Source organism: Coregonus clupeaformis, chromosome 8 (genome assembly GCF_020615455.1).
Source record: "Coregonus clupeaformis isolate EN_2021a chromosome 8, ASM2061545v1, whole genome shotgun sequence".
NCBI classification, from domain to species: Eukaryota; Metazoa; Chordata; class Actinopteri; order Salmoniformes; family Salmonidae; genus Coregonus; species Coregonus clupeaformis.
The window spans coordinates 44880888-44905715 of record NC_059199.1 but is presented as its reverse complement, the minus strand read 5'-3'; the positions used below and the strand labels follow the sequence as shown (position 1 = coordinate 44905715).

Below are 24828 nucleotides of genomic sequence, written 5' to 3'. Positions count from 1 at the left end.
GAACAGAAAACAGATTATTACATAATACCAAATTGGCTTTGACATCTGAGGTCGGAGCGAGCAGCTTGAAGTCTACAGAGGTCCATAGGTACAGGACAGTAGGCCTTGAGGTTGCCTTGCTGTAGCCTCTGCCCTATCTCCCTTTCTGGGACTGTTCTGGGCCGCTGAGCCCTCTGTCTAGCACTGACAAGGTAAATATTTGAGAGCATGATGGAATGGCCTCTTCTCCTCTGACACGAGGACTCAACACACATTCCTTACAGCCTGTTTGCCACTGGGCCTTGACAGTTGTATTATTTATCATCCTCTACATACTGAGCTTTTCATTACTAATGTATTGGCCACCTTGGCTTTCTGTGTAATATGTGCAGATTGCAGACAGCTGAGCTCACATGCTGAGACCTGGCCCAATTTCATTTTACCCCCACATCATAGCTAGTTATCAAATCAAGCTTTATTTATACAGCACATTTCAGACATGGAATGCAACACAATGTGCTTTACAGGAAAAAACTAATAAAAACAATTAAATATTTACTATACAACAAACATAAGAGGATAAAAAACAATAGAATAACAAAAACTGAACGACAAAAAAACACCCTAAGGAAAAGCAAAGCTAAAAAGGTGTGTTTTAAGATCTATTTTAAAAATGTCCCCAGTTTCGGACCCCCTCAAGTTCTTTGGCAGGCTATTCCAAAGGCTGGGGGCATAGTAACTAAAGGCTGCCTCTCCATGCGTCTTGGTCCTAGGCTTTGGGATAGTTAAATGGCCAGTACCTGAGGGACTGACTGGGTACATAATTTAAAAGCATGTCTGACATGTATTGGGGTGCACAATCGTAGATTGATTTAAAAACCAATAGAAAATTAATTATAAAACTCACAGGCAGCCAGTGCAGACCCCTTAAAACCGGTGTAATGTGTGCCCTCAGTCTGGTCTTGGTCAGTACCCGTGCTGCAGCATTCTGTATGTTTTGCAGTTGACCAATGGCTTTCTTGGGTAGAGCATTACAGAAGTCAAGCCTGCTTGTAATAAAAGCATGGATGAGTCTCTCTGTATCAGCCTGAGAGAGAAAAGGCTGCACCTTAGCAATGTTCCGCATGTGGTAAAAACTATTTTGGTCACATTCCTAATGTGTGATTCGAAATTGAGTTCAGAATCTAAAATAACCCCTAGTTTTTTTTACGTGGTTTTTTATCTTTATTGCCTGTGAATTAAAACATTAAAATAGTTTATCTAGACTCACAATTTAAAGCAAGAATGACTGGTCTGACATCGAACTATATAAAATATACCTTTTTTGAGAAAGGGCATTGGCAAGATTAGTACCCGTGACCTTCTGGCCCCTATCCCAGTGCCTAGTCCAATACGCCAGCAAATGGGAGGGCACCAAACACATATTTTTTTCACATTTATAAAGCTGTTCAGTAAATTAGTCATTCAGAAGATTTGAAATGTCAGTTAATTATGTTGGGTAAGGTTGGGTGAAAAAAGCTGCATCAGGATTCGAACTGGCAACCTTGGCCTTTTCTCAATTAGATTTGCTCAACTCCTGCGTCCTCTCTCCTCCCTCCTAAAACAAATTTAGCTAGTTGTGCAAGACATTTTATAGATAAAAGGATTAGTAGCGTATAGTTTTAAAACGTTTGCATGCTTTTCTCCTTCGAGAAAACAATAGCTGATTCAAAGGGGGTGTGGCAGATTTCCTGTAGGATACACTCGTGCTTCCTCGCAAAAAGGAGTCTTTCGAGGAGGACCGTCTTCCATTTACCTACTAACAAATTGACACACTCCTAGACCACGGTTTATTGGTCACTGAGAAGAAAACCCCCTAGTGTGTCATAACCCGTGTTTAACATCCGCCTCCCTGCAAGCATTTCCTTTATTTAACTCTCACCTGTAAACTCCTTCCACTGACCTGTCACTAAGCTCTGCCCACTGAGCATTCATCCAACCAATCAATTCGTCCCTGACTACATCCGGAGGTGGTCAGGAAGATCGGATCACAATCAGCTCTTTTAATCGCCTACACCTGTCTTAAAATGTGGGCACAATCAGAATGTGGACAAAATCAGGACACATGGGCTGCATTTACACAGGCAGGCCATTTCTGATATTTTTATTTTATTTTTATAATCAGTATTTTGACCAATCAGATCAGCTCTGAAAAATATCTGATGTGTAAATATCTGAGACCAATTAGTGGGAAAAGATCGGAATTGGGCTGCCTGTGTAAACGTAGCCTTGTTAGCACCAGGTATAAACAAGGCTCATGATGCTATTGAAAGATTTGTTGTGAAACTACTGTATAGTAATCTTAGGCCTTTCACTTAGGCAGTTTTAGTTTTTTTGCTCGTCTTAATGATGACCAGTGATGGAAATAGAAATTAAATCACTGTAACAATTTATTAATCAACAGATTATTTGCGATCATTTTATTGAAAAATCTGATGATCCCATGTGTCGAATAAAAATAAGCTGATTAGTGTACATATGTAAGAGACACATACAGACAAGAATACCTCACAAATGTACACTTTAGTCATGTAACAAATTATTTAAAATGCCCTAATGTTTAAATAAATGTCCAGTGTTATATACATTATGTCTTGTCAACAAGACAGAAGCGTTTCAAAGGCTGGGGTTTCATATACTTTTGAACTGCAGGATTGTGGGCATTTAAAGCAGGTTCAGACTACTGTAATATCCTGATTGACATTTTTACCCACAGTGCTTTGCGCCAGTAAATAATTGCACTCCATTCTTTGTGGTCATGCATTAATTTGGACTCCTAGAAGGGTTCTGAGGTTAGGAAGAAAAGTAGGTCATGAATTCTTAAAGGTCCAATGCAGACTTTAATCTCAATATCAAATCATTTCTGGGTAACAATTAAGTACAGTGGGGAAAAAAAGTATTTAGTCAGCCACCAATTGTGCAAGTTCTCCCACTTAAAAAGATGAGAGAGGCCTGTAATTTTCATCATAGGTACACGTCAACTATGACAGACAAATTGAGAAAAAAATATCCAGAAAATCACATTGTAGGATTTTTTATGAATTTATTTGCAAATTATGGTGGAAAATAACTATTTGGTCACCTACAAACAAGCAAGATTTCTGGCTCTCACAGACCTGTAACTTCTTCTTTAAGAGGCACCTCTGTCCTCCACTCGTTACCTGTATTAATGGCACCTTTTTGAACTTGTTATTAGTATAAAAGACACCTGTCCACAACCTCAAACAGTCACACTCCAAACTCCACTATGGCCAAGACCAAAGAGCTGTCAAAGGACACCAGAAACAAAATTGTCGACCTGCACCAGGCTGGGAAGACTGAATCTGCAATAGGTAAGCAGCTTGGTTTGAAGAAATCAACTGTGGGAGCAATTATTAGGAAATGGAAGACATACAAGACCACTGATAATCTCCCTCGATCTGGGGCTCCACGCAAGATCTCACCCCGTGGGGTCAAAATGATCACAAGAACGGTGAGCAAAAATCCCATAACCACACGGGGGGACCTAGTGAATGAACTACAGAGAGCTGGGACCAAAGTAACAAAGCCTACCATCAGTAACACACTACGCCGCCAGGGACTCAAATCCTGCAGTGCCAGACGTGTCCCCCTGCTTAAGCCAGTACATGTCCAGGCCCGTCTGAAGTTTGCTAGAGTGCATTTAGATGATCCAGAAGAGGATTGGGAGAATGTCATATGGTCAGATGAAACCAAAATAGAACTTTTTGGTAAAAACTCAACTCGTCGTGTTTGGAGGACAAAGAATGCTGAGTTGCATCCAAAGAACACCATACCTACTGTGAAGCATGGGGGTGGAAACATCATGCTTTGGGGCTGTTTTTCTGCAAAGGGACCAGGACGACTGATCCGTGTAAAGGAAAGAATGAATGGGGCCAGGTATTGTGAGATTTTGAGGGAAAACCTCCTTCCATCAGCAAGGGCATTGAAGATGAAACGTGGCTGGGTCTTTCAGCATGACAATGATCCCAAACACACCGCCCTGGCAACGAAGGAGTGGCTTCGTAAGAAGCATTTCAAGATCCTGGAGTGGCCTAGCCAGTCTCCAGATCTCAACCCCATAGAAAATCTTTGGAGGGAGTTGAAAGTCCGTGTTGCCCAGCGACAGCCCCAAAACATCACTGCTCTAGAGGAGATCTGCATGGAGGAATGGGCCAAAATACCAGCAACAGTGTGTGAAAACCTTGTGAAGACTTACAGAAAACGTTTGACCTGTGTCATTGCCAACAAAGGGTATATAACAAAGTATTGAGAAACTTTTGTTATTGACCAAATACTTATTTTCCACCATAATTTGCAAATAAATTCATAAAAAATCCTACAATGTGATTTTCTGGATTTTTTTTCCTCATTTTGTCTGTCATAGTTGACGTGTACCTATGATGAAAATTACAGGCCTCTCTCATCTTTTTTCAGTGGGAGAACATGCACAATTGGTGGCTGACTAAATACTTTTTTTCCCCACTGTACCTTACTGTGATTGTTATCAATTAAAATGGTTTAAAAAAAAAGAAACAAAATAGCTTCTTAGCGAAGAGCAATTTCTCAAGCAAGAATTTTGCTAGGACTGTCTGGGAGTGTTCTGAATGGGGAGGGGAAAACTAAAAACTAGCTGTTATCGGCAGAGAGGTTTGGATCTCTTTCTTGTCGTTCTATTAACAAATGTACTGCCTCAACTCCATCCCACCAAAACGGGATGACATTTCAGGTGGTCTTTTCAAACAGCTCTTACACTAAAAGGGCATCATCATAATTTTCACAGTATTATTAGTGTGGAAATATATATAAAACCATAGTTTTTATTCTGATTTTTCAGGGGATGATGCAGCATCCTCAGCACCCCTACTTCCTGTGTCTATGTATAAAACACAGGACAATCATGTTTTGAGTGCACTGGGCCTTTAAACAACCTTGCCTTGTGGATAAAACAGTTGTTTTAATTGACGTTAAAATTAAGATAACTGAGCTCCAAATAACAAAAAAATAAACAGTGCATTACTTCACTTCCATTTTCTTGAAAAGCTAAATGTAAAGAGCAGTAGCCTAAGGGTAGACAACAGTACATCAATAGGTCTTTGAATACGGGTACACTGAAACAATCTCTGAAGTTCATTAACCTATTTTCAATTTTTTATAGATCAAAGCAAACATTTTATGGAGTTATTTTCAGTCTCACTTTATTTAACGATGATGTGAAAAGTAAAGGCTGTCCATAACATTGACAATTAAAGTAGAAGGCTGTTCAAACCCCCCATAACAACCAATGGTTCCAAAATGTTATATTGTTCCAGTGTGATACTTATTTTATAGACGTTTTCATATCTATCTCAACTGTACATACCATAGTTACAGATACTGTAAATAAAAAAGTTTCCATTGAGTTCCAAGTATCATCATCGGTGTAGTGAACGTCAAGGTTTCTTATGAAAAATCAATGTTTAGAATGTAAAGATTTGGATATATAGTTCTTTCTGGAATAAGAAAACAAGTTATTGCCCCTCTCATACATATATTTAGCATTTAACATAAGGTTCATATTTTTTTATTGAACTTTAATTCTACAATGTTTGCATGGAATACCACATATGAAATTGACAAAAATAGTTACAGAATGAAGTTAAATTTTTCCCACTTTATATATATTTCTCATATTCTTATATTTTGGAACATAGATTTTCCAGAAACCCTAATGACAATATACACAAATATATGAATATGTGTGTGTGTGTGTATATATATATATATATATATATGTGTGTGTGTGTGTGTGTGTGTGTGTGTGTGTGTGTGTGTGTGTGTGTGTGTTTTTCACCTTTAAATGGAAAGAAACAGAAGAACTGAGGACCCCTGGCTAATACAGAACATTAGCATAAATAAGCAGTGTATTACAAGTTATGAGCCCTTTAACTACCAACATTGCATTTGAAGAACTATCTTTGTAAATGTTAAATTAATAATAGAAAAATAGGCCACATTGAAAAGCAAAGTAACAATACCTGATAACCAGCATTTGGCATTTTGTAAGAACAATAAAAAGTGACACAGGTGCCGGGAAAGGAACAATTTTTAATATGTTATTGAACATTCTATAGGTTAGTTCTGATATAGCTAGCCAAAGCTATTATGTGTTGTACACTTTTATTGCCCTCAGCATCTTGCAGCAAGTATAATGCTGCATGTAATTTACATTACATTGTGTGTGAGAGGGGGATTTCTCACTGAGAATCGTGGCTTTGACATTGACTGCTTGATGATGTACTCTTGAAGAATGTGACCAGATTGCTGAACAACAGGTTTGCAAACTAAAAGCAAAGTAAACAAATAAATAAAACATTTAAAAAACTGACTTGGGAGTGAGAAGAAACAACAGAGTGGATTTGTCATGACAGTTGCAAAAACAGAGGTTACTCTTATGTGAATATACATTTTATTTCATGCCATCTTGAGAAAGCCAAATACCAAATATTCCATACGTACATTGACACCTTCAGGGTATCAGCAAATTTTACACAATCACATATAATGTAATATATAAAATGTTTTTTTTTTTCTGAATGAACAACCAGACCCAGTGTCTCACTGATAGAGGAGAAAGAAACCTTTTGGCTTCATGGAAGGTCTGTGCTGCTGTGTTGCTGTTCTGGACAGGGTCTCCTTAGCCCCAATTGGCTCCAGGCTAGGGCGAGGAGCTCAGACAGGAGTCACACATGGATGTGTCCAATAGCAGACCTGCTCCTCCCCCGCCCATCACTCGTCCTCCAATGGGTTTCTTCCTTGCGGTGGCTGACAGACATCATCAGCGTTCAGACGCCAGGTCCAGCTCACAGAGCAGCCCACTCTCTGGAGTTATCTATCCCACACTGTACTGGTCCCGTGTAGCTCAGTTGGTAGAGCATGGTGTTTGCAACGCCAGGGTTGTGGGTTCGATTCCCACGGGGGGCCAGTATGAAAAAAATAAATATGTATGCACTCACTAACTGTAAGTCGCTCTGGATAAGAGCGTCAGCTTAATGACTAAAATGTAATGTAAAATGTACTGTATGTCCCAGGTGTTGGAGTATTGAATAGGAAAGAAATCATGACAGGTTGTACAATTTACCGATGCTTGTTTAGTTTAGTTTGCCCAGCCCACACCACCAGCACTACCTACTGGACCTGCTGTGTACTGTGGCTCCTGCAGGCTACAGGATACGACTACAGGCACAGTGCTCAACAAACGTATTTTAACCAAGACACCAATGGTGAAACAAATCTATTTAGACTTCTGATGATGATACGTAGCTTATTCATGGATTTCATCCACTTTGTGTTTTTCTTGTGACAACAGTTGTACAAATAAAATGACGATAGCAAGCTATGTCTATGGCCCTTTTTACTACAAGAAATGACCTTTGGGCCAACTACACAGAAAAACTTTTTAACAGCAACTATGAGGTATGTTCCACTGTTGCTAAGTGCCAGGTGATTTTTCACAACATCACTGTATAGTAGACCTGTCATGATTTACTGACACTTCTCTCCCAGTCTGTGGTGCCATTGTTCCTGTGACTGACAGTGCTGTGGTCTCCTGGATAGGGTTCACATACGGCTCACATGCATTTTCCACTTGCCATTTCGGTAATTCAAATTTACTGATTGAAACAGCTTCAAACGTAATTTCACTGTTTCGAAACTACTAATGGAACCTAAATGACAAACCCACATCCTTATCACTCTTCACTATCTGAATATATTTATTGTCAACATAATTTTTTTCCCGAGTTTTTTATCTCAGTTTCTCACCACTTGATGTTGCCTGACCATGCACATATTTCATTGACTTATGAAACATATGGTCATTAGAAAGCCTCTCCTTCAGCCTCACAACAGTCAGGTAACAGAGCAGGCCACCTGGGCTCTGGGTGCTGCGTTGGGTGGTCCCCACTCCCTACATAGAGTGACATGACAGTTCCTGGACCATTTACACTGGTGGGGCAAAGACCAACCAGCTGTAATGGAAGCTTGCTGGTCCTCAGACTGATCTTTGGCAAAGCCTTGTCTGGACACCTAACACCACTAGGATACGGTGTGCACTTTACCTAATGGTGTGTATCTTTATGTGTTTGTGTAGGTGAGTATTTGTTTGCGTTTATGTCAACACACGTACTGTACATAGAGTCACATTACTATTCTCATTATTTCCTGGAAATTTGTTTGGTTCTGTTGCCCTCTAAACCCAGAAAGGCATTATCCTGTACTGTAGTATTTCATGCTTGTATGGAGACAAATTAAACGATGGGAGTTGAAACACATTAAAGACCTATGAAAAGAGATAGTATAATATCTTAAAGAAAAACTAATGGTGCAAATTTAGCAAAGTGGAAAATAAGCTGTGTGAATATTACACCAAGTTAAAATAATTGGCCCCTGGCTGGTGTCTTTCGACATTTTGCTAGTCACAGAAAAATGACTTACTTCTTGCTATGAGCCAATCCATTTAACATAATTAACACAATACAATGATGCAGTAATATTACACAAACCAATTTGTCTTACATTTTGCTTTGTAGGACGCCAGTTTTTTTAGTTTTTATAATAGTTTTTTAGGGCCTACCCTGATACAGACCTGCCCCCCATCCCCCCATATGTTAATTCACAGCATACTCAAAGCTTACGGTAAGTCAAAGTCAGTATGATATTTACATGTTTGTTCAAAATGGTGAATTGTGATGAATCCTACGTCAGTCCGATCTGGAACTTCTTTGTTCCTATAGTAACGCCTTCTAGGCATTGAAGTAGCGAAACACTAACTTTTTGACAAGCACACACATAGCCAAGTGTATGACAAAAAAAACATAAAAACCCTCCAAAGCAGATACGCTACAGGTCTGGTCAGGTCAGGTCTGGTACTCCGCTGCCTGAGGGGGTGGGTGAGGGGGGGAGAGAGACCGAGGGAGGTTGTTGCTATGGATCGTGTTGTCGTTTGTAAGGTACCCTCTCCCCTTTCTCTTCCCAACCCATGGTTCTAGAGAGGGGTTCTAGAGACCGAGGCATGAAGAGTGGAACAAACTTCCCCCTCCCTGGTCCAACACACATATTATTCCACTATCGCTGATGACCTCAGTCTGTTTTTTAAACATGGATGTCTTTCTTGGAAGCGGCAGGGGCGACTGATGCTCACAGGCCTGAGACCATGACCCGGTAGGATGGGGGCATGTGTCTGTGCCGCGGGCTGGAGCTGGGGCTGGCGTTGGGGCTGGTACAGCTGGCGTCCACCCCCCCTATGGAGGGTAGGTAGGCATGGTGCAGGATGGGCAGCTGCAACGACAGCCTGCGCTGTATGCTGTAGACAGAGAGAGAAAGAGAGAGAGACATGGTGATGAGTGGTTTAACATAGTAAGCATAATTAAACATCATTATATTCACCTGACTAAATAAAGGTTCACATTGAAGGAGTATTTTTCCCATGTGTGCTGTCAAAGTGTTAAACCCTCTAAAAAATATATATTTCTAAATCTCTGTGGTGCTACATTAAGGACCTACTGTACATACAGTATAGTACAAGTATAATAACTATTTTCTGCCCTCTCTCTCTCTCTCTCTCTCTCTCTCTCTCTCTCTCTCTCTCTCTCTCTCTCTCTCTCTCTCATCATTCTCTCTATCATTCTCTCTATCATTCTCTCTCTCTCTCTCTATCATGCTCTATCATGCTCTATCATGCTCTCTCTCTCTCTCTCTCTCTCTCTCTCTTGCTCTCTCTCTCTCTCTCTCTCTCTCTCATGCTCTCTCTCTCTATCATGCTCTCTCTCTCTCTCTCTCTCTCCTTTCGTGTCTTTTCTGTGACGGTTTCATCCTCCTGCTTCCGCTCATGTCCTCACTCTATCATGCTCTCTCTCCCTCTCTCTCTCTCTCTCTCTCTCTCTCTCGTGTGTTCTCTCTATCCAGTCCCAGTTAGATGAACGTAGGAGGAAGAGAGAGGAGAGCTGGGAGGACGGGGGGGAGAGGAGGAGGGAATGAAGGGCTCTCAATGATGCATAAACAATTTTTTCCCTCTCCGATGAAGTCGACATTCCCCAGCCTGGTTATTAATAAGTGAAGGAAGTTCTTTATTTGTCACCGGAGTGTGCTATGAGTGTTCTGGACCACCACATTTTAAGAGTTGGGACAACATGCAGTCAGTCAGCTGTGCTCTGCTGGTTATGTGTGTGTGTGTGTGTGTGTGTGTGTGTGTTTTTTTTTGGTATTACTATCCTTGTGGGAACCAGAAGTCCTCACAAGGATAGTAAAACATTTTGCTGGTCCCCACAAGGAAAAAGGCTATTTTAGGCTTAGGGTTAGAATTAGGGTTAGAATTAGGGTTATGAGTTCAGACCTGGGATAACTATAGTTTTAACTATAGTTTGTGGAAAGTAAAAAATATTTGAATACAGATCACAGAAAGTACCTACTTTTGTAAACTATTTGAATACAGATCTGAGAAAGTGACTACTTTTATGAAAATATTGGATTGGCTGACTTAAACTAATGCTATATATCTATTGCTTAGCTGAAATGGAATGTTTGTATCCTGTATATTGACTTTGATGTGTTTGTCTCAGCTAGCTATCTTAAGATGAATGCACAACTGTAAGTAGCTCTAGGTAAGAGCATCTGCTAAATGACTGAAATGCCAAATGTAAATATTTTACATACAGATCTCATATTACTGTATTGATTTAAAAAATAAAATAATTGATGTCAAAAATGTATCATTCGCACATTTCTTTAAAAAAAATGTAGCTACTTGTTACATTTGACTGTGTAAAGCCTAGCAGTACTACTTATTTCTCTGAGAGTGAACCGGATATATAGCATTTTGCAGCAAAACATGATTATTTGTCTCTCTGAAATGAAACCATCAAGTGATAGATTTGAAACAAATACGTCTGTCATTGAACAACCCTATTCCATGATTAGATGGTGAAAAAACACATATCTTTTATAAGTTCTTTAAACAATAAAAGCTAATTTATCAAGATTTCTGAACATTGATCTATAGCATTTTGGAATGAAACTCTTCATTTGATCTACACAATACATTTATATCTGAACATTTGTAAATGTTCATTCTCCTGAATGTCCACCACCCCAGGTTTACATAATCAAGTCAAACCAATTAACCATTTATATGTTGTACAGATAAGTGTTCTTGTTTCAAACACACACTATACCATCTTTAAAGGGATTGTTTACTCAGAATACAAACTAACATGACTTTCAATCTACCTTGGCTGTATTTGATTCAAGAAGGCAGTTTTGGGATATTTCGTTTTCTTTCTACACTTAATAGGCACATTTTGTTACCGTTAGCATTCTCAGTAGCACTTAACATTAAAAAGTTATTGTGCCTGTGTACAACTGAAATTACTTTTGGAGCAAACATTTTACTAGCATGTTGTTACATAATACTTTGGTAATAGTTTTTGTAACTACTGTACACAAAAGGAATAGTGACTGTTCCTTATTCCACTTATGTAATAATATTATTATGCAATTATAAAGACATTTCAAAGTCCTATGTAACAACAATGTTGCTAATGTTATAATCACAAAGTTACTACACATTTTTTTAAACACGGGGAACATCACTTGAATGATCTACCTTTAATAAAAGAGATGTCTGACTTAATTTACTACAGTGTAGTAGTAGTAGATAGATTATTACAATTCCTTAATAAAAATATTTTTGAAAGTCACTTGAATGCTATTACACCAAGTATGGCTGGTGTCAAGTGTTACTGTATTATCTTATGACACTCATTATGAAAATATAATTGTTCGTCATTTTGAATCTGCAAACATGGTCTACTGTAATTGGAGGTGATTCCATGTCCCTCATGTATTTCATTCTAGGCTATAGGCTATATTAAGATTCATATCTTAGAGCCGTCCAAACCATGTGCTTATGATCATATACAGTGAGGGAAAAAAGTATTTGATCCCCTGCTGATTTTGTATGTTTGCCCACTGACAAAGAAATGATCAGTCTATAATTTTAATGGTAGGTTTATTTGAACAGTGAGAGACAGAATAACAAACAAAAAATCAAGAAAAACGCATGTCAAAAATGTTATAAATGATTTGCATTTTAATGAGGGAAATAAGTATTTGACCCCCTCTCAATCAGAAAGATTTCTGGCTCCCAAGTGTCATTTATACAGGTAACGAGCTGAGATTAGGAGCACACTCTTAAAGGGAGTGCTCCTAATCTCAGTTTGTTACCTATATAAAAGACACCTGTCCACAGAAGCAATCAATCAATCAGATTCCAAACTCTCCACCATGGCCAAGACCAAAGAGCTCTCCAAGGATGTCAGGGACAAGATTGTAGACCTACACAAGGCTGGAATGGGCTACAAGACCATCGCCAAGCAGCTTGGTGAGAAGGTGACAACAACGGTGCGATTATTTGCAAATGGAAGAAACACAAAATAACTGTCAATCTCCCTCGGCCTGGGGCACAATGTAAGATCTCACCTCATGGAGTTGCAATGATCATGAGAACGGTGAGGAATCAGCCCAGAACTACACGGGAGGATCTTGTCAATGATCTCAAGGCAGCTGGGACCATAGTCACCAAGAAAAAAATTGGTAACACACTACACCGTGAAGGACTCAAATCCTGCAGCGCCCGCAATGTCCCCCTGCTCAAGAAAGCACATATACAGGCCCGTCTGAAGTTTGCCAATGAACATCTGAATGAGTCAGAGGAGAACTGGGTGAAAGTGTTGTGGTCAGATGAGACCAAAATCGAGCTCTTTGGCATCAACTCAACTCGCCGTGTTTGGAGGAGGAGGAATGCTGCCTATGACCCCAAGAACACCATCCTCACCGTCAAACATGGAGGTGGAAACATTATGCTTTGGGGGTGTTTTTCTGCTAAGGGGACAGGACAACTTCACCGCATCAAAGGGACGATGGACAGGGCCATGTACCGTCAAATCTTGGGTGAGAACCTCCTTCCCTCAGCCAGGGCATTGAAAATGGGTCGTGGATGGGTATTCCAGCATGACAATGACCCAAAACAAAAGACCAAGGCAACAAAGGAGTGTCTCAAGAAGAAGCACATTAAGGTCCTGGAGTGGCCTAGCCAGTCTCCAGACCTTAATCCCATAGAAAATCTGTGGAGGGAGCTGAAGGTTCGAGTTGCCAAACGTCAGGCTCGAAACCTTAATGACTTGGAGAAGATCTGCAAAGAGGAGTGGGACAAAATCCCTCCTGAGATGTGTGCAAACCTGGTGGCCAACTACAAGAAAAGTCTGACCTCTATGATTGCCAACAAGGGTTTTGCCACGAAGTACTAAGTCAGAGGGGTCAAATACTTATTTCCCTCATTAAAATGCAAATCAATTTATAACATTGTTGACATGCATTTTTCTGGATTTTTTTGTTGTTATTCTGTCTCTCACTGTTCAAATAAACCTACCATTAAAATTATAGACTGATCATGTCTTTGTCAGTGGGCAAACGTACAAAATCAGCAGGGGATCAAATACTTTTTTCCCTCACTGTAATTAGACTAATTCAACGAACTGTTGTAGGTTTTGGTTCTTCATCAAATATTTGGCGGCCATCAAGTATAATTTGTTTTTGTATTCAAATACCTTCAAACATTATTTGGTTTTCTGAGAGGTATTCAAAATATTTTCTAATATTCTTTGTTTTTCTGAGACCTGTATTTGAATATCAAATAAAATAGTTGCCTTTTAGTAACTCTATATAAATTATATTCGATCACCTCGAGTATTTAAAAAGTTGGTATTTTCAAAGAAACAACAAAATACAACAATTGTCTGCCCAGGTCTGTTAAGGTTAGGGGTTAAGGAAAATAGGATTTCGAATGGGAATCAATTGTTAGGTCCCCACAAGGATAGTAAAACAAACATGTGTGTGTGTGTGTGTGTGTGTAGGTGTGAAGAAAGAAAGATGATTGGGACCTTATTGGTCCATCTTTCACAGAGCTGGTTGCCAGAGCAACCACCATGCAGTGCTGCTGGTGGTAGCAATAGTCTACTGAAAAAGTCAACAAGAAGAAGAAAAAATGAATTAGAAGGAGGAGGGAGATGTTTTGAGGAGAACTCACTGTTCAGGTGAGTTGATATCCTCCAGGGGACCTCTGTTTATTCTGGAAGGGTCCATGGAGCCCCACTGCGCCTGAGGCTTCTGCTCAAGATGATTCTTCAGTATAGATTTCTCCCCCTCTGCAAAGACACAGAGAGATGGCACAGCAAACAGGATTAGTCACCATACAGGCTGTAACACTACGCCACAATATGCCTCCCTATGCCCTTTGACCAGGACCCGATAGGACTCCGAAAGTCGTGCACTATATAGCAGTGGTATTCAAAGTCGCAGTTGGGTCGCCAAAATGTACAGTTGAAGTCGGAAGTTTACATACACCTTAGCCAAATACATTTAAACTCAGTTTTTCACAATTCCTGACATTTAATCCTAGTAAAAATTCCCTGTCTTAGGTTAGTTAGGATCACCACTTTATTTTAAGAATGTGAAATGTCAGAATAATAGTAGAGAATGATTTATTTCAGCTTTTATTTATTTCATCACATTCCCAGTGTGTCAGAAGTTTACATACACTCAATTAGTATTTGGTAGCATTGCCTTTAAATTGTTTAACATGGGTCAAACGTTTCGAGTAGCCTTCCACAAGCTTCCCACAATAAGTTGGGTGAATTTTGGCCCATTCCTCCTGACAGAGCTGGTGTAACTGAGTCAGGTTTGTAGGCCTCCTTGCTCGCTCACGCTTTTTCAGTTCTGCCCACAAATGTTCTATAGGATTGAGGTCAGGGCTTTGTGATGGCCACTCCAATACCTTGACTTTGTTGTCCTTAAGCCATTTTGCCACAACTTTGGAAGTATGCTTGGTGTCATTGTCCATTTGGAAGACCTGTTTGCGACCAAGCTTTAACTTCCTGACTGATGTCTTGAGATGTTGCTTCAATATATCCACATAATTGTCCTTCCTCATGATGCCATCTATTTTGTGAAGTGCACCAGTCCCTCCTGCAGCAAAGCTCCCCCACAGCATGATGCTGCCACACCCGTGCTTCACGGTTGGGATGGTGTTCTTCAGCTTGCAAGCGTCCCCCTTTTTCCTCCAAACATAACGATGGTCATTATGGCCAAACTATTTTTGTTTCATCAGACCAGAGGACATTTCTCCAAAAACTACGATCTTTGTCCCCATGTGCAGTTGCAAACCGTAGTCTGGCTTTTTTATGGAGGTTTAAGAGCAGTAGCTTCTTCCTTGCTGAGCGGCCTTTCAGGTTATGTCGATATAGGACTCGTTTTACTGTGGATATAGATACTTTTGTACCTGTTTCCTCCAGCATCTTCACAAGGTCCTTTGCTGTTGTTCTGGGATTGATTTGCACTTTTCGCACCAAAGTACGTTCATCTCTAGGAGACAGAACGCGTCTCCTTCCTGAACGGTATGACGGCTGCGTGGTCCCATGGTGTTTATACTTGCGTACTATTGTTTGTGCAGATGAACGTGGTACCTTCAGGCATTTGGAAATTGCTCCCAAGGATGAACCAGACTTGTGGAGGTCTATCATTTTTTTTCTGAGGTCTTGGCTGATTTCTTTAGATTTTCCCATGATGTCAAGCAAAGAGGCATTGAGTTTGAAGGTAGGCCTTGAAATACATCCACAGGTACACCTCCAATTGACTCAAATTATGTCAATTAGCCTATCATAAGCTTCTAAAGCCATGACATCATTTTCTGGAATTTCCCAAGCTGTTTAAAGGCACAATCAACTTAGTAAACTTCTGACCCACTGGAATTGTGATACAGTGAATTATAAGTGAAATAATCTGTCTGTAAACAATTGTTGGAAAAATTACTTGTGTCATGCACAAAGTAGATGTCCTAACCGACTTACCAAAACTATAGTTTGTTAACAAGACATTTGTGGAGTGGTTGAAAAACTAGTTTTAATGACTCCAACCTAAGTGTATGTGAACATCCGACTTCAACTGTACACACAAAAAAATTAGATTGCAGATGTTTGTAAGTGAGAATATACAAACCTTTATGAGAAAGATACATTGAAAAACTAAATGTTATTGAGTAAATACATTTATTGGTTTCATGAAAATGTAATGAATTGAAGGTTATTTGTTGATATAAAAATCTAAATGTACAGATTTGGGGTGTGGCCGGGTCGCGAGATATTCTTAAATAAAAAAGTTTGAATACCACTGCTATATAGGGTATAGGGTGCCATTTAGGATGCCCCCACTGTATATGTCCTCTCTCCTTGGTTCAGATCAAAACACCTGAGAAGCTAAGGCCACAGAAGGATGTAGCTATTAATACAGTAGCTATTATAAGTCATATTAATAGCTACTGTATCATTACAAAATGCATGTCAAGCACTCAAGCAAGTATGAAAATATTGACTGAAGATTTTTGAAATCTTAATTTGTCTGTTAGAGCTTCAATTTTCTGATACAATATCTGTTGAGAATTACATCAAAAACACTAAAAACACTTCTGTTCTATGAGTTCAACACATGTCAAATGGAGCTCTGCTGGTGGCATAGTCAGAGCGACAGAGAGAGAGAGACAGAGAAAGAGAGGGAGAGTGAGATAGATAGAGAGAGAGAGAGAGAGAGAGAGAGAGAGAGAGAGAGAGAGAGAGAGAGAGAGAGAGAAATGAGGAGAGACAGAGAGAGATGGAGAGAGAGATGGAGAGATGGAGAGAGAGGGAGACTGCTGTGCTTCATGATGTTGTGGGAAATATTTCAGTCCAGGGGGGGAACAGACTCATCACCGTGGGAGACAGACGGAGAGTGTGAACACGGTTGGAATGAAAGTAAACAGCCTTGTCAGTCTTTCAAACAGCACCTGGGGAGGCCCGAAAGTATCCCCTTTTGCGTCTATTTTTTCCTCTCCAGTTGTCCCAGATTTTAACCTCTTAGCATAACATTGACCTGATTTGAAGATCACACCGCAGCATTGTGTCCTCAATATGCATCTAAAGAGGAGGAGGTGGAAACTATTTAGATAAAAATAACCTCCCTCTGATGGAAAAAAGCTGCTTCCTTGTACTTCTTTTCTCTGATTGTTAGATAGGGCTACTGCAGCGGATTTGTTAACATAGCATAATGGATTCATATGGACTTGGTTGCATATGAGCAATTCATGCGATTCACGGTATAATCCTGTTTAGAGATTACAAAATGCATAAACCCACCTCTGAAAAAAGTGTCGGTGGGACGGTGTCAAAGTGCAAGTGCAATTTATTGTGAAAAGTCACTACCTCCTGAGCAATAACCTTGTTCTGTGTTATTCTCCAGATCCTCTACAGCATCCATAGACTCAATTGTCAGACCAAACTCTGCCGTGTTCAACTGGGGGAATTCAACTGAGGGAATTCCTAATATGGGTGGTGCCATAGTCCTTGAGTCATTCAACCCCACCGCTCAACCTCCACCAGGCCACACGATGTGCTGATGAATATTCATGGCCTACGGAGAGTGTTGCTCGTGCTTGGTTGTGATTGTAATCACTGTTGACACTGTGTCGTACTCATAACAGCCACTCATTCACAGCGTTTAGTCCAGGAAGTCTCATGAATACTGATTGCTGCAGTTAGAGGAGCGATGAGGATTCTCAGGCAGAGATATGGATGTGGTGATGTGCTCTAAGATGTGGCTGAATCCTTATGGTGAATATAATGACCCATTATATGTCTGTCTGTCAGCCTGCATTCTGAACAGAAGCTTATCATTGAATAATCAACAAACTTGGGGTTGGGATACTGTAGTACTGAACTAATAGAGGCACTGTGGTGTACTTGTCGACAAGATATCAAAATCAAATAAAATGTTATTTGTCACATGCCGAACACAACTTTACCTTGAAATGCTTACTTACGAGTCCGACATCAAAACTGTGAAATAACACATATGTAGTCATGTAGTAACCAAAAAAGTGTTAAACAAATTAAAATATATTTTATATTTGAGATTCTTCAAATTGCCTTGATGACAGCTTTGCACACTCTTGGCATTCTCTTAACCAGCTTCATGAGGTAGTCACCTGAAATGCATTTCAATTAACAGGTGTGCCTTCTTAAAAGTTAATTTGTGGAATTTATTTCCTTCTTAATGCGTTTGAGCCAATCAGTTGTGTTGTGACAAGGAAGGGGGGGGATACAGAAGATAGCCCTATTTGGTAAAAGACCAAGTCCATATATCATGGCAAGAACAGCTTAAATAAGCAAAGAGAAACGACAGTCCATCATTATGTTAAGACATGAAGGTCTGTCAATATGGAACATTTCAACTTTGAAAGTTTCTTCAAGTGCAGTCGCAAAAACCCTCCAGCGCTATGATGAAACTGGCTCTCATGAGGACCGCCACAGGAATGGAAGACCCAGAGTTACCTCGGCTGCAGAGGATAAGTTCATTAAAGTTACCAGCCTCAGAAATTGCAGCCCAAATAAATGCTTCACAGAGTTCAAGTAACAGACACATCTCAACATCAACTGTTCAGAGGAGACTGTGTGAATCAGGCCTTCATGGTCAAATTGCTGCAAAGAAACCACTACTAAAGGACACCAATAATAAGAAGAGACCTGCTTGGGCCAAGAAACACAACATTTGTCCTTTGGTCTGGAGTCCAAATTTGAGATTTTTGGTTCCAACCGCCGTGTCTTTGTGAGACGCGGTGTGGGTGAACGGATGATCTCTGCATGTGTAGCTCCCACCTTAAAGCATAGAGGAGGAGGTGTGATGGTGTGGGGGTGCTTTGCTGGTGACACTGTCTGTGATTTATTTAGAATTCAAGGCACAATTAACTAGCATGGCTACCACAGCATTCTGCAGCGATTCCCATCTGGTTTGGGCTTAGTGGGACTATCATTTGTTTTTCAACAGGACAATGACCCAACACACCTCCAGGCTGTGTAAGTGCTATTTTACCAAGAAAAATAGTGATGGAGTGCTGCATCAGATGACCTGGCCTCCACAATCCCGCGACCTCAACCAAATTGAGATGGTTTGGGATGAGTCGGAACGCAGAGGGAAGGAAAAGCAGCCAACAAGTGCTCAGCATATGTGGGAACTCCTTCAGGACTGTTGGAAAAGCATTCCAGGTGAAGCTGGTTGAGAGAATGCCAAGAGTGTGCAAAGCTGTCATCAAGGCAAAGGGTTGCTATTTGAAGAATCTCAAATATAAAATATATTTTGATTTGTTTAACACTTTTTTGGTTACTACATGATTCCATATGTGTTATTTCATAGTTTTGATGATGTCTTCACTATTATTCTACAATGGAGAGAATAGTAAAAATAAAGAAAAACCCTTGAATGCGTAGGTGTTCTAAAACCTTTGACCGGTAGTGTATATATGTTTTTAAAATAGTAACAATTAAATAACAATAACGAGGCTATATACAAGGAGTACTGGTACCGAGTCAATGTGTAGGGGTACGAGGTAGTTGAGGTAATTGAGGTAATATGTAAATGTAAGTAGGGGTAAAAGTGACTAGGTAATCAGGATAGATAATAAACAGAGTACCAGAAGCATATGTGAATAGTCTGAACGTGTGTCTGTGTGTGAGTGTGTGTGTATGGGCATCAATATGCATGTGTGTGTGTGTGTTTTGTGTATGTAGTGTGTGTGTGTGTGTTTGTATTGGAGTGTCAGTGTAGTATGTGTGAGTGTGTGAGTAGAGTCCAGTGAGTGTGTGCATAGAGCCAGTGCAAGAGAGTCAGTGCAAAAATAAAGGGGGTCAATGCAAATAGTCCGGGTAGCCATTTGATTAACTGTTCAGCAGTCTTATGACTTGGGGGTAGAAGCTGTTCAGGAACCTTTTGGTCCCAGACTTGGAGCTCCGGTACCGCTTGCCGTGCGGTAGCAGAGAGAACAGTCTATGACTTGGGTGGCTGGAGTTTTTGACCATTTGGTATAGAGGTCCTGGATGGCAGGGAGCTCGGCCCCAGTGATGCACTGGGCCATACGCACTACCTTCTGTAGCGCCTTAGGGTTGGATGCCGAGCAGTTGCCGTACCAAGCGGTGATGCAGCCAGTCAAGATGCTCTTGATAACTTTTTGAGGATCTGAGGGCCCATGTTAAATATTTTTAGCCTCCTGAGGGGGTATAGGTGTTGTCGTGCCCTCTTCACAACTGTGTTGACATGTGGACCCTAATAAATCCTTAGTGATGTGGACACCGAGGAAACTGAAGCTCTCACACACAGAGATAGTAGTACGGTATCATAATTAGCAGACAAGAAACTGGAGTAACAATTAAAAGCTTGTTGTTGCCTATGTACTGTATTCGGTGGACAGATAGTGTTAATCTCTTCAGAGAGAACAATGTGTAGACAGTTAATGTGTCAGCAGCAGTCCAGGCTGACAGAGGTGTGTCTGGTCTAAGGCACTGCATCGCAGTGCTAACTGTGCCACTAGAGATCCTGGTTCGAATCCAGGCTCTGTCGCAGCCGGCCGCGACCGGGAGACTCATGGGCGGCGCACAATTGGCCCAGCGTCGTCCAGGGTAGGGGAGGGAATGGCCGGCAGGGATGTAGCTCAGTTGATAGAGCATGGCGTTTGCAACGCCAGGGTTGTGGGTTCGATTCCCACGGGGGGCCAGTATAAAAAGATATGTATACACTAACTGTAAGTCGCTCTGGATAAGAGCGTCTGCTAAATGACTAAAATGTAAATGTAAATGATACTGTAGAAGTGTATACAAAAGTAGCAGCGGCCTGTCACCTTTGCCGTCTGTAAAGTTGCGTATGCTAAGGATGTTGTTGACGTCTCCGTAGTGGTTCTGTTTGATGTACGGGGTCTTCTCTGGGGTGTCCTGCAGCTGCATGGTCACCTCCTCCAGTTCCTTATCCAACTGCACAGATAAATTGTGTTAAAAGGGGTTAAGGGGTTAAAATAGTGTTAAGTTGTTAAAATAGAGTTGTTAAACAGTGATAGGAAAAAAGCGTCAAGGACAGATCAGGGCCGTCTATGGAAATGTATTGATTTTGATACGTTTCTATTAAACTCCATTGTACTTCAAGCACTAGCAACAACTAGAAGGGCAACAATTACTCTTACACTGAGGCAACGGCTACTCTTACACTGCTAGAAGGGAGTAGATACAGTGAAATGCAGAGAGATTTCTGGAAAAGTGATTGGCATGAGATTTCTCCTCATGTCATTCAACGTCAAAGACATAAAACATCATATATTTGTAAATTAAAGTAGAAAGGAGGATACAAGATGGTGCTACTGACAGACAGGGCCTATTAGAGATAAGGCAGGCTCTAAGTGTGACCTCTCCTACTCTCACCAATGAATAATACCATACTTTAGATACAGTAAATCCTAAAAAACAGGGTGTCATTCTGGTCACAATGATCTTCATCAACAGGAGTTTTTTCTGACCATGTAAAGTTGACCAGGGAAACCTCTGGGTACTAAATGTAGGTAACAGGTCAGGTCATGTGGTGGGGAAAGACTACTTGCCCTCTTCGTGAAACATGACGTGACACAAGACAACATAATGATGAAGTCACCTCTGTTATCTTCATGCGGAGGCGGTGGTTGTCGGTCTGCAGGCCGTCCAGTCTGGACGTGTTAGCCTGGTTCACACTGGTTACTGACGTGGACATCTTGGAGTCCTCTTTCTTCTGGTTCGTATTGAACTTTAACCTACGGTTCTGAGTAGCTGCGTCCGGATTGGTCCTCATCGTGATGAACTGCAAGTTGTCATAATAAAGGGGAGTGGCTTAGAAGGACAGGTTAAGGTGTCACATCCCATTCCTCCTCTGGTGTCATGTTACACTTACTCACTCACATTTTAATGTTTTAAATACAAGGGAAAGTACAAGGGAAAGTAGTTCATACAATCAGTAACGTTATACTTTCTGAGATCCTCTTAAGAGTGGAAATCAGTCAATTCAAATAAATTCATTAGGCCCTAATCTATGGATTTCACATGACTGGGCAGGGGCACAGCCATGGGTGGGCCTTGGAGGGCATAGGCCCACCCATTGGGGAGCCATTCCCAGCCAATCAGAATTAGTTTTTCCCCACAAAAGAGCTTTAATACAGGCATAAAAACTGCTTAGTTTCATCAGTTGTCTGGGTGGCTGGTCTCAGAAGATCCCGCAGGTGAAGAAGCCGGATGTGGAGGTCCTGGGCTGGCATGGTTACACGTGGTCTGCGGTTGTGAGGCCGGTTGGACGTACTGCCAAATTCTCTAAAACAACGTTGGAGGTGGCTTATGGTGGACGTTCCTGCAGTCAGCATGCCAATTGCACGCTCCCTCAAAACTTGAGACATCTGTGGCATTGTGTTGTGTGACAAAACTGCACATTTTAGAGTGGCCTTTTATTGTCCCCAGCACAAGATGCACCTGAGCATGCTGTTTAATCAGCTTCTTGATATGCCACACCTGTCAGGTGGATGGATTATCTTGGCAAAGGAGAAATGTTCACTAAAAGGGATGTAAACAAATTTGTGCACAAAATTTGAGAGAAATAAGCTTTTTATCCGTATGGAACATTTCTCGAATCTTTTATTTCAGCTCATGAAACATGGGACCAACACTTTACATGTTGCGTTTATATTTTTGTTCAGTGTAGTTTGTTCTACAGTTCATGCACCTTGGATGGACAGGAAGTGACACTGCTATTTTCTGTCGTCCTTACCTTTGGCACAAACACCAGACAGAGAGTGATGGTACTGCAGAAGATGATGACCAGAGCCACGATGCAGAACTGCACATTGGGCTGGTCTCGCGTGAGAAAGGACACGGCTGCCCCGATGATACACATGATGCCCACATTGTACACACTCATCCCGATGTACTTGCTGTCATTCAGGGCCGGGATGCTCACATTCCTCGTCTCCCAGGCCAGGAAACAACCAAACAACTGGAGGAGAGGGGAGAGGAGAGAAGGGTAGGAGTAGAGAAGAGGAGAGAGGAGAGGAGAAGAGGAGGGTAGGACGAGAGGAGAGGAACAGAAAAGTCAGAAGAGAGGGGAGGAGAGGGCAGGAGGAGAGGGGAGGAGAAAATAAAATAGAAGGGAGACAGCTCATTATGTACACAAAATACATGAATTATACCATCTAACGTGACCTACAGCACCCTATAGCAGACAGCAGCATTGAATGTAAACTTAGAAAGCCTTTTGATTTTGGGGTCATAAATGGGTTATTTTCTGAGTGTTCACTTCATGGAGTATTCCAGAACAGAACCCCAGTGTCCCTCAACATTCTAATGAATAATGTAGGAGTTAAGCGCTGTAGAGTGGGATTAATTGAACTGTTAATGAGTCTTAAACTAAAATGACAAGTAGCAGCATTTCAGGGGCAGTCGTCACAGATGACAAATAGGTGTGTGTGTGTGTGTGTGTGTGCCATATAGAGATGATGACTCAACCCTCAGATGCTGCTCCTACTATTGTCATGTCCCAGGTTTGTCTCAGACACAAGAACTTTGAAGTCTGTCGCCCCATGTGTCTCACTTTCTGTCCCTGCGATCTCCCTCTGTCTGTTCTCTCTTTCTTTCTGTCCCTGTGCTCTCCCTCTGTCTGTTCTCTCTTTCTCTTTTTGTTTTACTCTCTCTCACACTCTCCTTTTTTTCTGTCTGCCTCTCACTGTTTTTACCGTTCTTAGGCTTCATCCCTCTTTCTTTCTCTCTAACACACACCCCTCTCTCTCACTCTCTTCCTCATCCCACCCTCTCTCTCTCTCTTCATCTCTCTCCACCTGTCTGTTCTCTCTCTCTCCCTCTCTTTTCTCTCTCTAGCTCTCCTCTCTCTCTTTCTCTCTAGCTTTTTTTTCTCTTGCACAACCTGTATCTCTCTCCCACTCTTTCTCTCTCTCGTTCTCTCTCATGGCTATAAGTGGACTTAAAGGCTGAATTATTTACAGTCTAGGCTAGTTAAGGTATTCAAACATGCCAGCCGAAGGGAAGAAGAACATTTTCAAAGTTGTCACATTTCATTTAGAAACCCTGGGCTTCTGGAGGGGCTCGGTGAACTACGTCACTGGGAGCTCTGCTTGAAGGCATGGTGAGTGTGACACACACACACACACACACACACACACACACACACACACACACAAGGTGTGGCAGGTGAGGGGCTCACCTCACAATTAACTTAGTCACTACAGAATGGTAGCACCCTTATATAGTTGGAGAGAGAACAGTGATCAAAGAGGTGTCAAAGTTGAATACTTTTGTGTTTCCTGTATTTCTCTTTCTCACAGTGAAAGGGTGTCTTTAATAAAGGACAAGTTCATTGTCAGTAATCTATCAATGAACTCAGTTTCCTATCTATACACTAATGAAAATTCAATGCCAGGCCATGTGCTCTTTCTCTATGTGTAAAGTAGGAGTCATACCCCAGTATTTACATAGAATAATAGAATGTGCTCTATGCCTGATGAAATCGACATCTAACAAACATGTACAGTGAGGGAAAAAAGTATTTGATCCCCTGCTGATTTTGTACCTTTACCCACTGACAAAGACATGATCAGTCTATAATTTTAATGGTAGGTTTATTTGAACAGTGAGAGACAGAATAACAACAACAAAAATCCAGAAAAACGCATGTCAAAAATGTTATCAATAGATTTGCATTTTAATGAGGGAAATAAGTATTTGACCCCTCTGCAAAACATGACTTAGCACTTGGTGGCAAAACCCTTGTTGGCAATCACAGAGGTCAGACGTTTCTTGTAGTTGGCCACCAGGTTTGCACACATCTCAGGAGGGATTTTGTCCCACT

The 24828-nt window shown here is 41.0% G+C and overlaps 1 protein-coding gene across 1 annotated transcript in view; it reads right to left on the bottom strand.

Moving 5' to 3' along the window:
- Positions 1-7006: 7006 nt before the first annotated feature.
- The window catches only part of LOC121572543 (gamma-aminobutyric acid type B receptor subunit 2), a 345717-nt gene continuing 327895 nt past the window's right edge, over positions 7007-24828 (bottom strand). The window contains exons 15-19 of the mRNA XM_045222027.1: positions 22738-22962; positions 21601-21783; positions 20804-20933; positions 14138-14255; positions 7007-9358 (exon numbers count right to left, since the gene is read on the bottom strand). Of these exons, the coding sequence (XP_045077962.1) occupies positions 9193-9358; positions 14138-14255; positions 20804-20933; positions 21601-21783; positions 22738-22962 (822 nt within the window). The 3' untranslated portion in view covers positions 7007-9192. The remainder of the gene's footprint in view (positions 9359-14137; positions 14256-20803; positions 20934-21600; positions 21784-22737; positions 22963-24828) is intronic.